Genomic DNA, 16,027 nt, shown 5'->3' on the forward strand with positions numbered 1-16,027 from the left:
GTTTTTTTTTTTTTTGATATCAAACATTTTCCTTGTCAAAGAAGATCTTGTGACGATATTTTATATAATATTGTTAAATATTAAAAATCAAGCCTGTGTAAGAATTAATGCGAAGAATAGGTTTTTTTTATTATGGTTTTTCTTGACATAAATGAAAGTTATCAACAGAAAAATATTTTGCAAACGTCATCAAGAGTAATTTTGACTGATCTCATCTGTTATAATAATAGGATTTTGCACGCTATAATTTATCACTGGTTTCAAATTCAATATTTCAACCCATTTGCGCTTTAAATTGCTGATTATCTACCAACCACCATCTTAAGTTGTATTTTTTCTGCTTAATTTAAATCTCACGTCTGTGAAAAAAAATACTTACCTATTATAGTATATCGAAAAATTTAGCTAATTGAATATATTTATTCTATTTTATATCATTATATATTGTTAAACCTTTTAAAGAAACTAAAAAATAATAAAAATAATATAAATATTATATGTCGTTTACTAACTATGCACAATTCCTAATATTTGCAAAGCCGATTTATATGAGTAACGAAACAATGTATATTATTTCCATACTAAATTCGTTTATCAAAAACAGGTAGCGATACACTAACCAATTGCCAATCTGAAAAAATTTCCTACACACTACGCCAGCCTATGGATAGAAATATTAATGATTGTTTTATAACTTAATTAAAGAGAAAACTATGCTTTGTAAACTAAAACCTAAGCATGGCTCGATTTCACGAGTATCTATTAAATTTGGAGCAGGTACCACCTTACCCAATACACAAAATTACCTCAAAAGAAATAAAGAAATGTAGTATTTTGGATATGATGAGACAAATATTTAGTAAGAATAATGTGCATGCACCGTTCATACCATTTAAGGGGTACCTACCAATATTTCTTTTTATACGCAAAATAACAAACTAAGTCATTTCCGTATATCTTAAATATATATGACATTATATAGAGATGGGAGAGATATTCCTCTGCCAGGTAGATGCAAATTTATAGATGACCCTAAACATTAAAAAAATTGCACTTCGGATACGCTAACAATATTTCTATACCAAATCACAATCAAGCACATTGTGTGTAGAACATATTTTATAATCAATCTTTAAAATAGCTATTTGTAACGTACAATCTATTCCACACATATAATAATTATATCATAGTTTTTAAAGTTCAAGTCTTTATAACTTTAATTTATGTCATTTTTATAACCACCATAAAAATATCCAATCAAATTTACCATTTGATTAAAATCAAAGACACAGAGTTGTTTCTTCCTACTTAAGTTAGCAACAAAACAAATTAATAGTGTATGTAAAACATGTATATGTAACTTTCTCTTATTGCTCAACTTAACTTGACTTCATAGTGATATTTTACTCATGATTAAGCTATTGTGTAATTATATTGATCAATAAATATAAATAAATTAGTATACAAAAGGTATTTGTGTTATATAATATTCATTTAACATAATATCAGATTATATACATATCAGATATGGTATGATACTTGGAAAAAGTATCTATACTCCATTACTAAACGAAAATCAGATGTTTTTTTTTAATACCATTCTACACGTCCCACGTCCCACAGTTTTATGTGGGAATGATCATTATCGGTGCATTCTCTAATTGTACAAAGAAATACTGCCCTTTTTGATACATAATTTATAAAATCTACGTACTTACAGTTAAACCTGTATAATATAACGGATAACCGCAAGACAACCAAAATTGATCGTTAAGGACTGGCACATTGAAATGCTGTTACAAGTCAGTTTACCGTAGCATTGTACTTGCAGAGTTTAAACAAGTTAAATACTTTTAAATAAACCAACAAACTCTAATAAATATCAGTATTTTTTATTAATTGAACATATACAGACAACAGACACGTTCCATTCCCAACTACCTTTAATCATCATTATTCATCCTTATATCTACATTAACTAGGACAATCCCTTCTATACAAAAAGTTTTTTACTGCATTTTCGGGATTGTACTTTTTTTATACTAATTTACAATAACTAATTTCTTACGTAATACTAAATGTTTTACAATTACTATATTTTACAATTGTTTAATAATTACTACATTCGTTCCTATTACAAATGTTATTAATACTTAATCATAAAAATGCCTATATTTTTGCCGTGATATTATTATAATATTATCTATAGTTATATACAGGTGTCTGTCAAGACAAATTTCACTATATTATGCATCAAATTTAGTACGAACATTTAGTATTTTTCTACCGCCACCAAAATCCCAGTCGATCTTCGTCGCTGAGGTATATTATCTTCAATGGTTTTTAAGCACTGACAAAAATGGCTATAAATTTATATAAAAAAAATAAATATTCTTTTCGACTGATATCAATATTCTTTACATTTCTTTAGATGAAAAACGTAAATACACTCAGGAATCGAGTTAAATTCATGCAGATATTTTCAAACAAATTCTTTAGTCTGATGTCCCAAAAGATTTGTTAAATTACATCGTGAAATTAAATGTAAAACTAAAACAATCACGGAACCGGTAGAATATTATTAACCCCAAAATACCATGATAGTTAACCATAAGAAAATTTAAAATTGTTTACAGGATAATACGATATTATATTATTTCGTATTTTAGCATAAAGCAATATTATTATTCTTGATTTTCATCATTGGTGGTTTATATAATATAATAATAGTTTCGTAAATTTTCCTATTTTACTATCACTTTATTCATATCACAATCGTACCACTTAAGACTTTAAATATTGTATAAATTTTTAGTAAACGTTTTCTAATATTTTTGGAGAAAAAAATAAATATCAAAGTTAATTTTAAACGATTCCAGTAACCGTACAAAACTTGCACGAGTATGAGAAAAACTTATGATATGAAGTGACAGTATGGCTGTATAATAAATCAATGTACGTACGTCGTATGTATACTAGTATGCCTGCTGTATATATACGTGTTAGAAACGAACAAAACACATGGCATTATGGAAAGTTTAATTAAAAGCAAATATTTGTCGTATTGTTATGACGCCCTAGGTTTGCAAAGAAACGAAGACGGTTGATCTGCCCACATCAAAAATCAGCCAAAATACTTAAGCAAGAGTGCAACCAAATTTTATGATAGTAATACATATTTATAGTAAGTTAACCTAATACAAAATTATGGGTTGTCGATATTATTATTTTACTAGATTTGATTTAAAACTCAATGAATATAATGGCCACTATATGTTGGAGTATTGTTATTCTATTATATGCGTGCTTTTATACACGTGTATTATTAAAACTGACACACAGTTGTTAGTGGATAGAAAGTAGCTACTATAAAAGTCCTATTAAAAATTACGGCTAGTGGTAGGTATGTGTAAAGATAGTATGAAAAAAAAAGTAAAGTTCGCGTGTCAAATGTTTAACTGTCAAATGCAATAATAAAATATATAATACACAATTTATATATCTTATGGTATCAGCGATGGATTATTATGTATGGGAGGCAAGGAGGGACCGTCTAAAAATCGATTGAACTACGAGAAATAGTATTATTTATTTTTTCTACTCACTATTGCTGCTATCCATAGATGGCAATCTACTGCGGGTAGATCCCCGCGTAACACAAACACGAAAAACTAACACGCACGAGACCGTAAAGAAAGATGATTTGTGGGCTGAAAAAAAATACTATAGCAAAGAAGCCAGAGCGTACGAATATGCGATGTCAACATCGTCAGATTCAAACAACTGAATCAATACACGTTTACTAAATAATTTAATATTAGTGTGGTCATTTTGTAATTCGCAATATACTGAGCAAAATATAATAATAATCATAATTTGATGTTTGTGATTGAAATATTAATTTCAAGAAATATGATCTAAATATTTAAAAAAAACTATCTATTTTATTCAATTTTAAACAAGGAGAGGAAAAGTGTCAGAAATACATATATGTATTTTAATTTAAAATAGCAATTATGTTTGTAGTATCAGTGCTTCAAAATATTTGCAGATTTTTATTTTATTTTTTCAAATGTATTTGATTTGCTAGGTGCTGTGGTTGGCACACAGTAAATTCGTTAATACACCGCTCACACACAATCTTAAAATCACTCAAAAATAAAATATTATCATTTTATTCTAATTACCCTATTGAATCGTATTATATTACAATATAATAAATCTAAATCTAACAAATACCTAAATAAAATTGTATAAATATGTAAGACGTGTATTTTTCAGTTTATTTGGTGTCAACAACGTGTGGATATAAAAAATGACCATGGCTTATAAATTAATACTTATGATCTCAATAAATATTTTATAATAATAATCGTACCATCAGTTGACTGATACATAATCCTACTATCGCCAATCATTAATATTCTATAAATCACAAAATAGGTACACTATTTTAAAATAAAGCTAGGAAGAGTATTAAGAATCAATTCATCAAATATCAGAATCCTGAACTCGTCGAATAAATGATTTATATGCAATTACCGAGATTTTTTAATTTTTTTTTATACTAAAATAATCACTGAAAGTTAATGATGCACAGATATTAAAAGGTTTTTTACAATGTAATAATATTGATTTTTGGTTACTTTCGTGTAATTAAAAAAAAGGGCAATAGAATTACATGCATTGCGCCTTTTATTTGAGTAATGTGTTATTAATGTCAAATAATTCATTTAGAGAAAAAGAAATATATTTTTATTTTTGTGAACAATTCAAAATTGACTAAACATTAAAGTAAACTAATAGTTTTAATTAATTTTTAAACTATAAGATTGTTTTAAAATAAAAGAGGCTACCCACTTTTTAGGCTTATGTCAGCAAGCAATACGAATTCAAAGCCCACAGTATCCTCGGTTTAATTTATTTTTATATGAAGTATGAATACGTTTATTGCTGTTTAGGATATATTAAAAAATGACCAATATTGACGACTTAAGGTATACTTTGCGTATAACTTATTTTAGTATACAATGTTTTTATTGTATTAATGGGGTTTTTTTTTTTTTTATATATTTAAAGCTTTGATGTTTTAAATGATCCTAAAGAAAAAAGTCAAGTGATGTCAAATCTGTCTGACCGTTTGGTAGCCCGTGATGTCCAAAATAAATCTATTGCGCAAAATCACAATCTCATAATCCTTGAATAGAGGCAATTAAATATAAAAAAGAACCATTTTTTCACATAAATAAGTTTCATAAATCTTCTATATATTTTGGAAAACTATTATGTACTTTTCACCAATTAGGTTTAACCGGGTTTACGGAGATACGAGTATATATAATTATATTACATTAGCAGCGGTAAAAAAGTAACTTTATGCCAACAAATAAATAATATGAATTTAACGATTTGTAAAAAAATATATTCAAATATAAGACGTACATGGACTAGTTATTCCAATTGCAATAATAATCACTAATTTAGTTTTCAATACGATACATACGATACGGAAATAAAAAAAATTGCAATTTAGACTATTATAGTAATATTATAAGATGATAGATATAGTTAAATATTGCTAGTTGTAAATGTTTTTGGCCATCAAATAACCTGAATATATGGATATTTCGTTTTATGCAACATAGTTATTCAAAGAATGAGATGCATTATTATATAAAGATTTGTAGTTTTTATATCATCATGACGATTAAAAATAAAAATGCTGTGAAATAATAGATTTGTAAGACTACCTACACACAATATGAATAAAATATTATGTACGATGTAACACTTCTTTCGTCGTCACGTAATAAAGAGGATAATATATTTGCTACCTATATCATTATAATATAGCTGTAAGTAATATTCAAAAATACTTTGTGAAATGTGTGTACGACAGTTTTCTCACACTTATCATAATGTATGTATGTGTCTAAGTAGGTGGTTGTATACTATATTGCTCGTTTTAATGCTGGTGTTGGAAAACGAAACGTATTATTACTAAATGTCGTAAATATCTCTGTTTTTTTTTTTTTTTTATATGTATTATTTAAGGTAAGAAAAAAATATTACCGGACAGTAATTTTAAATGTTATTACAATGTTTTGTAATAAAGATTTATCATCTTCGATTCATGATAATATTCAGAAAATCATTCAGAAATTAATCAACAAACACTTTTATAATGATGATAATAATAAATTAATAATTATTATAATATACAAACTAAATAATAATATATTATCTGTTTAATACAAAATTAATTATCACTACGATTATAAATTTTCTAACCAAGTACAATAAGTACATACTGACTTCAGGCGATACCTATACTGTATTCCGTTTTTTTACGATTTATTTTTATCTCTAAACATGCATAGGTAGTTTTATTAAGAGACACATGTTTTCAACCAAAGGTAAATATTATAATATTATTATAGCGTGTATACAATTATTATAAGGGTTCAGAAATCATCAGTCCATGATACATCGGTCGCTCGTCGAACATTTGTATTCAAATAATCACGACGAAGCGTTTTCGGACCTTTGTAGGTTATCACGAAAGTGATGGAAGTAATCATATTACGTAGGTTCTACGAGTATATATCACATTAGGTATATATTACGCATTGATGTATATATATATAATTAGAAAAATGTTCTACAATACAACAGTTTATACCGCAGTCATGGTTGCGGTATATTATGTAATTTTAACATTATTTTCATCACATTATTATAACGCGTACAATCATAACCACACTGTTATAAGTATTATAAGTACTCCAGAAGCTACTGTTGACGAGGTGCAAATATTATATGATATCATATTTAATTTATTATTTTGTTCACATATCTCAGTGTAGATTTTTCGTCAGTGTAATACGTATACTATGCGATAAAGGGACAAATCTTATCGACGAAATATTGTAATTGAATAGGTATATGTCATAAATACTTATAGGCTATAGATATAAAAACTGAAAATAATTTAACTATGATAATATTATAATATAGAAACATAGAAAACTTAAAGTTCTTCTAAATAAACATTAAACATAGACAATTTTAAAATTGTTTTAATGTATGCTACACATTTATAGTAATTATATCTTCTTCTGCGTGAACAGAATACTTTGTTTAAATTGTTAAGCTTTTATCATTCACTCATTTTTTTTATCATACAAACAATTTATATGAACATATTATTGAATATTGATACATTTATAACTCTGTTTTATCCCCAACATAAGCTATTAAGAGATATTTTTTTAGTTATTTAGAAAATTAGTGGAATTTACTATTTTTGTACCAACTAATCAATATAATAAATGTGTTACAAGAAACAAATCTTGAATATTAAACCTTTTATTTTGTTACTCTAAAGTATCATCAAACACAAAAAAAAACACATTCATAAAAACAATACTGATCTGCGCTCTAAATATAAATGGAATAGTTATCGTAGATAACAATAATATCATATAATAATTTACTGTGTAACTACAAATATTAAAGCTTTAAAAAAAAAAACTTAAGTAATTTATAAAATTAATTAATTTTGAGGGTAAATTGCCTATATAAAGCGCCTTCTTATAACTAGTGTTATGATAATATTATAATATCAGTAAATCATTCAACGGCAGCTCATTAAAAAAACACATTTTGCAGTCTACACATAGATACAATGAATAACGTTTTAAAGTATATTTAGATTTTCATCAACTTTTTGGAAACACAGGCGTATAACAAAATTATTATTATTATGAAAATATAATGAATAGTATGAGACAAAGACGTAAAACTACTTAGACTTTCCACGCCTTAATTTCACAAAATAAACTATTTTATGGTTCAATTATATACATTTATTTAAATTTAGATTTTTGGATTTTCAAGGGTTGTACCATTTTGTATAGTATTTTTTTACGGTGGACTTAGAGTGATCACGACATTGCGTGACTATTTTATCCAGGTATTATTTTAGTATAACATTCATATTAAAACACTAAATAAATTATGTGTAACTACCACAAATTCCAAATTACGGTATTAAAGGTGTCATAACATGAAAAAACAGAGAATAAAAAACAAATAGGTGACTAATGTCCATCTTAAAATTACGAGCCAACCTCTGATCGTGATCCTTGGAAAACGAGCATTAAGTTTCATCTAATTGGAAATTACGAGTAAGATGTACTCTAATAATTCCAAGTATAATCGATGACTCTATGAGTTTAAATAGTTTAAATGTTCATAAAATAATAAATAAAACCAATATCTTTGTAGTATTTACCTTCTATATTATGATTTTGATACAAAGTTTATAGTGAATTGTGGAGGTTTGACGTGAAAATTAATTAATTAATACCTTCTTATTTAATTAAATATTTATGGACACTAACATTAATGATGGACGTCTAAAGTTCGCCGAGTAGGTATATTTTACTTCATAATGATTCTATTTTTTTAGATTTTTTTATTTAACTGATGCACATGTGATCTCTGCTACATTATGTATATATCTTGTCTGGATTTACAAAGATACAAAGATAAAAAAAATTACAGCAAACTCTATGTTAAAGAATAATTAAATATTGAAAACTATATTACCGTTTTGATGTTAAATGTTGGCTAAAAACATAATTAATATTGAATCACGGAATGGTTTCCCTACAATAAATCAAACACTTCACTTCCAAATTGCAATAACATAATGTACACTCATCACTAAGATTACTACAAACTAACTAAATTTGAAGAAACCACAATATACCTACTTATACACCTGAAAAATAAATTACGATCGGCAAAATGAAAAATCCGCCGGAATTTTATGCACGAGCCATCAACATGACGGAAGACATATGTACTGAAATCGTACCAATCATCGTTGGTGGAACAAAACCGTCAAAAAATGCTACCGTAAGAAATAACGATGACTTCAGGCAACAGTTTTCACACAGGCAGTATAACCATCAAATGCGTTGCAGCGCCGGAAACGATAACTATAACGCCGGACGGAACAATGAATGTAACAGAAATTCACAGCAGCAGAACGGTCGGCCTGCGAACAGCAGACGTCAACCGATTTGGGGGGATCAAGATGGCGCCCGATTACCCCCCCTGCGGTTAGTGTTTCGGGACCCAAGCCTCGCACAATCCAACCAGCCGACATCCTCCAGGATACCAGTTCCCGGTCCATCCAGATCTGAACCGGCTAGGAGACAGGACCGGCCGGTGGACCTATACGCCGGTTCCAGGTTGCCCGTGCCCATCCGACCAGGTCAGGCGCTGACGCGTGAACCACACAACAACGATCGACGCGGTACTTACAACGTACAACAACCACGGCTGCGCCCTTCCGCGGCCATGCCAACTGACCGGCGTGGCACTTACGACGTGCAGCCGCCGCAGTCGGCTAACAATCAAAATTCCCGGCGGAGCACTTTCACCGTGCAACCGGAAGCCCGCGATACCAGTGCTGCTCAGGACAACCGGCGTGGTACTTATGACGTGCAGCCACTTCCGTTTGACAATCAAAATTCCCGGCAGAGCACTTTCACCGTGCAACCAGAAGCCCGCGATACCAGTGCTGCTCAGGACAACCGGCGTGGTACTTATGACGTGAAGCCACTTCCGTCTGACAATCAAAATTCCCGGCGAAGCACTTTCACTGTGCCATCGGAAGCGCGCGATAACAGTGCTGCTCAAGACAACCGGCGTGGTACTTACGACGTGCAGCCGCTGTCGTCTGTTAATCAAAATTGCCGGCGGAGTACTTTCACCGTGCCACCGGAAGCACGCGATAGCAATGCTGCTCAGGACATCCGGCGTGGTACTTATGACGTGTCAAGGCCATATGCCGCAGCCCAATATAGCCGGCGAAGCTCATGCAACGCGCAGCCACAGCCCAATGGCGGTGCCGGGGTGGGAAACGCGACAGGTTCGTTCATGGTGACCGGAACTATCCGGCTCGATGGGTTCCAGGGGCTGTCACCGGTGCGATCACACGCGCTACGTGACCGGTCGTCTTCGGGCAGCAGAATGCGAGACACCGACGGTGGAATTAACGCATTCCTCGAAAACCAACTCAACTTCGATACTGTGGCGCCACGGTCGATGGCCGTGCCCGGGCAGCCGTACGTGCGCATCGATGAGTCGGCCGGAAACACGACGCCCGAGCAATGGCGCCAAATGATGGACAACCGCAGCTCGATTGGCTCTCAACCGATGGGCATCATGAGTCCCACGTACAATGATTACCGCGGTTCACGGAACATGTCGGCTGACTCATCGAGGCACCAACGGTGGTCGTCGTCCGACCGCCAGTCCCGGCCGTTTGGCCTCGACGATTCGTTTGCCTTGAGCGGCGCGTCTACACCGCACGAACGTCCGTCAAGGGCCAGGTCCGCGGCCCCAGATTGCGGCCCGCTGGTCCGCAAGAACCACGGCAGGCGTGACACATTTGACCGGAACACCCGTTAGATTGCGTGCAGCCAAGTCTACATACATAATATTATATATCATCAAAATTCGCAGCTATAATATAAACATATTAAACGATTCGCGTCATGGTCGTCGGGACTCGGCTGGTTTCAGAGAGTACAGATGATCACCTCAAATGCAAATGTCAAAATTGAGACATCCTGCCGAATCGATCACATAATATCCAAATGTATTATGGTAATATTATCATATACGACGCGTGTATCGACATTGAATTATATTCATTATAAATAATTTAAGAACGGCAAATTGTGTTGTTTACGCTGTTTATGTATTATAATAACATTGTGTGTTCGTCATACGGCTTCTAATTTTATGATAAGGATCTTTCAATATTTTTACAAAGTTATATAAGTAGTGGTCGTGGACCTAATATAATATTAATTTTTGCTTGATCTAAGAGCCTAGATATTTTGGAAAATTCGAACATTTGGTAGGTACATGGATGGTACATTTAAAGTTGCACCTCCATTATTCAGTCAAGTTTATGTAATATTAGCTGAATATTTACATGGTATACTGTCTATGGTTTATATTTTACTCCCTGGTAAACAATCAGAAACATACGATCATATGTTTTTAATGTTAAACAATTTAAGACCGGCTATAAAATCTAAATCAATTTCATGTGATTTTGAACAAGCGGCCATAAAATCAATAAAAAAAAGCATTTTCTGATGTTAAAATATAATATGGGTGTTTATTTAATTTGTTGAAAAATTTTAAAAAACAGGTTGGTGTATTAAATCTCACAACTTGATACAATAATGACGCTGATTTTTCTATATCAGTTAAAATGATAATTACATTAGCTTTTATAAGATTAGAAGACCTTTATTTTTCAGTCGATTTCCTGGCTCAAAATCTTGATGAGGAATTAAATAACTTATTAAAATGGTTCGAAGATAATTTAGATAATTATATAGGTCGAATTAACCGTAATGGTCGGGGAAGAATAAATGCGCGTTCCCCTCCAGAAATTTGGAATCTATATGATAGGGTCTTAAATTCTGAAAATAAGACGAATAACCACGCTGAGGCAGCAAATAGGAGATTAAATATTGAAATGGAAGTGTGTGGCCCAACAATTTGGACATTTATTAATTGCTTGATAAGGGTTAAAACAGGCCACGATGTTTTTTATAGCTCAACTAACTGCTGGAGGGAGTCCTACTAAAACATAAAAAAAAATGTACTGACCTAAATCGTCGATTACATAAAATGGTAAGCGAATATAATATAAGAAATTGCATTGAGTATTCAAAGGGAATCGCACATCATATTTCTTTAAAATAATTTTCAATTGTATATTATTCAAATTTCTATTTGAAATATTATTAGGTATAGCTTTTTTTTAATAATTATCAAATCATATGTTTAACCATGTAATCATGTATTATTAATTATATTTATAAAGCTTGATTATTATTTTTTATTTTTAAAATAATTGAAATATTGGAATAATGATAATAATTGGAATATTGGAATAATGATATTATATTAAAATAAAATTATTTATTTTGTATTTTAAAAATTGTATATTAATATACCTGCGGCGCCAAGATATCCACGCGCCGAAAAGCCCAGTGCCTACTCGTATATGTCTTCGCGCCGAAACAGCCGTGCCGAAATGTTCGATTTCCATTGTACATTTTGTAAATAAAGAAGTTTTATTCGTTTGTAGCCCCAAGAAAGAAGTAGATTGTACAGCATCAATGAAAAATACTAAACAGAAGCGGACAGAACAGGGGAGTATAAATCTGTAACGGTTACTTGTGTTTTAGTATTTTAACTAAGAAATAAAATGTTAAAAATGAAATTGAAATACTTGCAGTTTACCATAAATGTGTACATTTTAATATTGCAGTGTTATGTGTAGCAATTAACAGATAAACTAATATAATTTTAAATAATTTTTGTTTCTTTCTTTCAGAAATAAAATAAAATAAATCAAGAAATAAAAAAGTTAAATTACATATAATTACTTATAATTTAACCATTATATGCTGTAGTCAAGATCATCTGGCCATAATATCACTGAAATATTTGCACACGAACACGCAAGTGGAAAAAAGTTTCTTTATAAAAGTTCTTTTATGTTCGTGTAAGTAAAAATGTTAATAAAATAAAAAATAATATGATAAGAAACACGTTGATGTGGTGATACAACAGCGGTTCCCAACCTGGAGGGCGCGCCCCCCTTGGGGGCGTATACACATCGCTGGGGAGGCGCAAGCAGTCATCACAAAGTAAAATTTTTATTTATCAAATTGTATTATATTTAAAATGAAGAGAAAAAATGAAAAATTAATAAAGACTGGTGCACCTGCAATGCTAGGGTCAAGATCGGGTTTTGTAAGCCTAGCAAAAAATAAAAACCCGTCAATAAAAATGTAAAATAAACAAAAAAATTATAATTTTTTCAATTTATATGTGGGGGGGCGCGAAATTTTTGAAAATCTACAAAGGGGGCGTAGAATAAATAAGGTTGGGAACCACTGTGATACAACAATTAATAAAATAATTTGGTAAACCAGTTTTGAAACCTATACGTTTTCACCTATTTGAAAATTTGATTTCAACCTAATAGATTTATCAAATCATTTCAGAGAAAAAATCATTAAGTGGGTATGTGGTATGCCACATAATAATATTGTCAATGTAATAAATACAAATTCAAACAAACATCTGTATTTCCAGAAATTTTATTTAATTTTATCAAATATAGATCATAATAAAAATTCCATCAAAACATTTCGCACACTGTTATTGTATTATTGGTGGAATGTGGAATTATTGTTGTGAATAAGTGGATTCATTGTAGTACGTGTTCATTTTAATATACAATTATCAGTAATTAAATACTTTTAGCTTATTTACAGTTCTCCAATATAAATTAAAAACATTTCCAAAAATCAACATAAACTTTTTTTCTCCAAAAGTAAGTAGATATTTTAAATTAAATTTGTAATAAATCATTTATGTTAGCATACATATAGTTTGAAATTTAGTTTCAAAAATGTATTTTGAAATTAACTTTCACCAATTTATTTAAAAAAATATGTTTCCAAAAATTGATTCATCAAACTAATTTTAAAAATCTGCATAGTTTTTAACTGACAGTAATCATTTTTCCTGAAATCGATTTACAAAACTGATTTGAAAACTAATTTCCCATTACAATATTATCGCTTAGACTAGCCTCCTTAATAAACAATATGAAATCAATTTAACTTAGCTAAATTAAGTAGGTAATCGTTTTAAATCAAAATGCTTTTGTGTCCTGTTTAAATGTATTACAATAAGTCAATAATATTATTTAAAGAAATCATAACGTTGAATTTATAATAATTTTATGAGCGTATTGTGACAGTGAAACTACGGTGTATATTATGGAAGAACGGATTATTAAATAGTTATATATCATTAATTTACGCAATGTATATAATTTACATTTTCACCGTTTGATTATAATCATATTTAACTATGTAACATTAATCATGTATTATCCGAACGATATATTATTAACTTTATATTATTATAGCGTTATATTGGTATAGAATCCATAGACTATAGTATTATAGATTGGCATTTTGGGATTTTAACTTCCCTTATTTATTTGATCGTATTATATTCCATATCAGATCGCTTTAAACTATGCGTGGGTTTCGGGAAATTAACACTTCACTTAATTTGCTCATATCTTCATTGGCCATAAACTTATCATACGTATAACTATATAAGGGTGTAATTGCATATCCTTCGGTGTTCTTTAATTTTTCGGTCCATTAACTAAGTGCCTAGTAGGCGGCAAGTATAGAATATCTATGTTATTTTGTCATCATAGTTGCAAAATAAAAACAAAATTGAATGCTACATTTCACTATTCCTAACGGTAAATGATTGCACTTAATTTTTTAATTTCCTTTAATAAACCACTTCAATTGATTGTGAATAACTTTTGACAATAATGTATTTTTAGGCTTTTTAGCAGCACTTCGACATATAAAGTAATAAAATAATATGATGGCGCAACTTAAAATGTTTTTACTTGGAATCAAACATCAGTGCCTATTTAAAACGATTACGGATCATCATTATATACCTATTCTAACTATTGTCATAAATTTACAACACACAAGACTAGAAAATATATCAATTGAATACTCTAATTTTGTATTTTCCACATTCTATTCAAAATATTTCAAAATATTTTTTCCAACGTTCACAATCAATTCCAGTTAGTGGCTGATTTGAGAGGGGGGTGACGTGGTCATTACCCCTCCCTAGGAAATTTTTTATTTAAATTATAGCGCCATATGATAAAATGAACTTGAAATTCATAAGTCATAGTTATAACATTAAACTCATACATAAATGATACAAAAAAGGTATTTTTTTTAATATGAAAATCGGAAATATGTATTTAGTAACGTCTTTGTTATTACTTATCAATCTATGATACCAATGTCCAATTCGCCCTCTCCTAAAATGATCTTCAGATCCACTACTGATTTCAGTAGTGTTATTATTTTTAAATTATCATTATTTAACGCAATAAATATTTAATTACATAAAGTCAAATCGATACTATTCGTGTTATAACTTCACAATCAATAATTTCAAATATTTTTCAATAGTTTACACTGTATATTTGCATTTCAAGTGACTATGAAACTGATATATGATGAATATAAAAACTATTCTATAGTAGTAAAAAAATGTAAACAATTAAAGTTAACATTACGTGTGTACTTATTAAATAAATATGGTTAGGTGTGCAAAGCAAAGAAATTTTTAATTATGGTGTAATGTATGGGGTAGAATATTTTTTTAATACAAAATAGTTTTCAGCGTAATGTTTTTCAAACTCACAATAATCTTTATTTTTATTTTTTAATTAAGCTTTAAAATTTAAGTGAAATTAAAAAATTGTATTAACGATTTTAATTGTGTAATTGTGTAGGGATTATATTATAAATTAAGCACAATTGTTGAATATCAATTGATCAATTTTTTACATAAAATCTAAATTAATAAATACTTAACAAAAAAAAAATTTAGTTTTTTATAATTTAAATATAAAAATAATATTTTATGCCATTTGTATAACATAGTAATAGTATATAGTTAAAATATGCTTATAGTAAAATTGTATACAGATATTTAGCTACCTGCCATAAATAATAGTTGTATTTTATTGAAATTTCATGAATGTGATTGTGATGGCTTAATTGGCTTATATATAGTTTTATTTGAATTTAGGTCAGAGGTCCACGATTAAATGAGATTAAAAATTGTTTGAAGGACCTAAAGAGTCGATTTAAACGTCGAAAAAGATATAAAACTTTAAGCGTTTACGCTATTTAAAAAATATAATATATATAATACATATATAAATAATTCATTAGTTATAACGCGTAAAACGTTAGTCGTATTATAAGTTAAAGTTTTTATAAAGATAATAATAATCATTTTAAAGTGTAGCAAATAACGCTGTTGACAATTTCATTTTAGA

At 29.7% G+C, this 16,027-nt stretch overlaps 2 protein-coding genes and 1 pseudogene across 2 annotated transcripts in view; 2 read left to right on the forward strand and 1 right to left on the reverse strand.

Annotated features, from left to right (window-relative positions):
* Nrx-1 (Neurexin 1) overlaps positions 1 to 16,027 on the reverse strand; it is a 265,980-nt gene that overhangs the window by 177,761 nt on the left and 72,192 nt on the right. The gene's annotated exons all lie outside the window — the stretch shown is intronic.
* Positions 8,806 to 10,488, forward strand: LOC149060518 (uncharacterized). The gene has a single exon (XM_089220571.1). It carries the CDS (start codon positions 8,815 to 8,817, stop codon positions 10,486 to 10,488), a length of 1,674 nt encoding a protein of 557 aa, XP_089076697.1. The 5' UTR covers positions 8,806 to 8,814.
* On the forward strand, positions 11,092 to 11,693 carry LOC149060519 (uncharacterized; annotated as a pseudogene).

This window comes from Diuraphis noxia, unplaced genomic scaffold (genome assembly GCF_037042655.1).
Source record: "Diuraphis noxia isolate RWA-SAM2 unplaced genomic scaffold, SU_Dnox_SAM2 contig0001, whole genome shotgun sequence".
Taxonomy (NCBI): Eukaryota; Metazoa; Arthropoda; class Insecta; order Hemiptera; family Aphididae; genus Diuraphis; species Diuraphis noxia.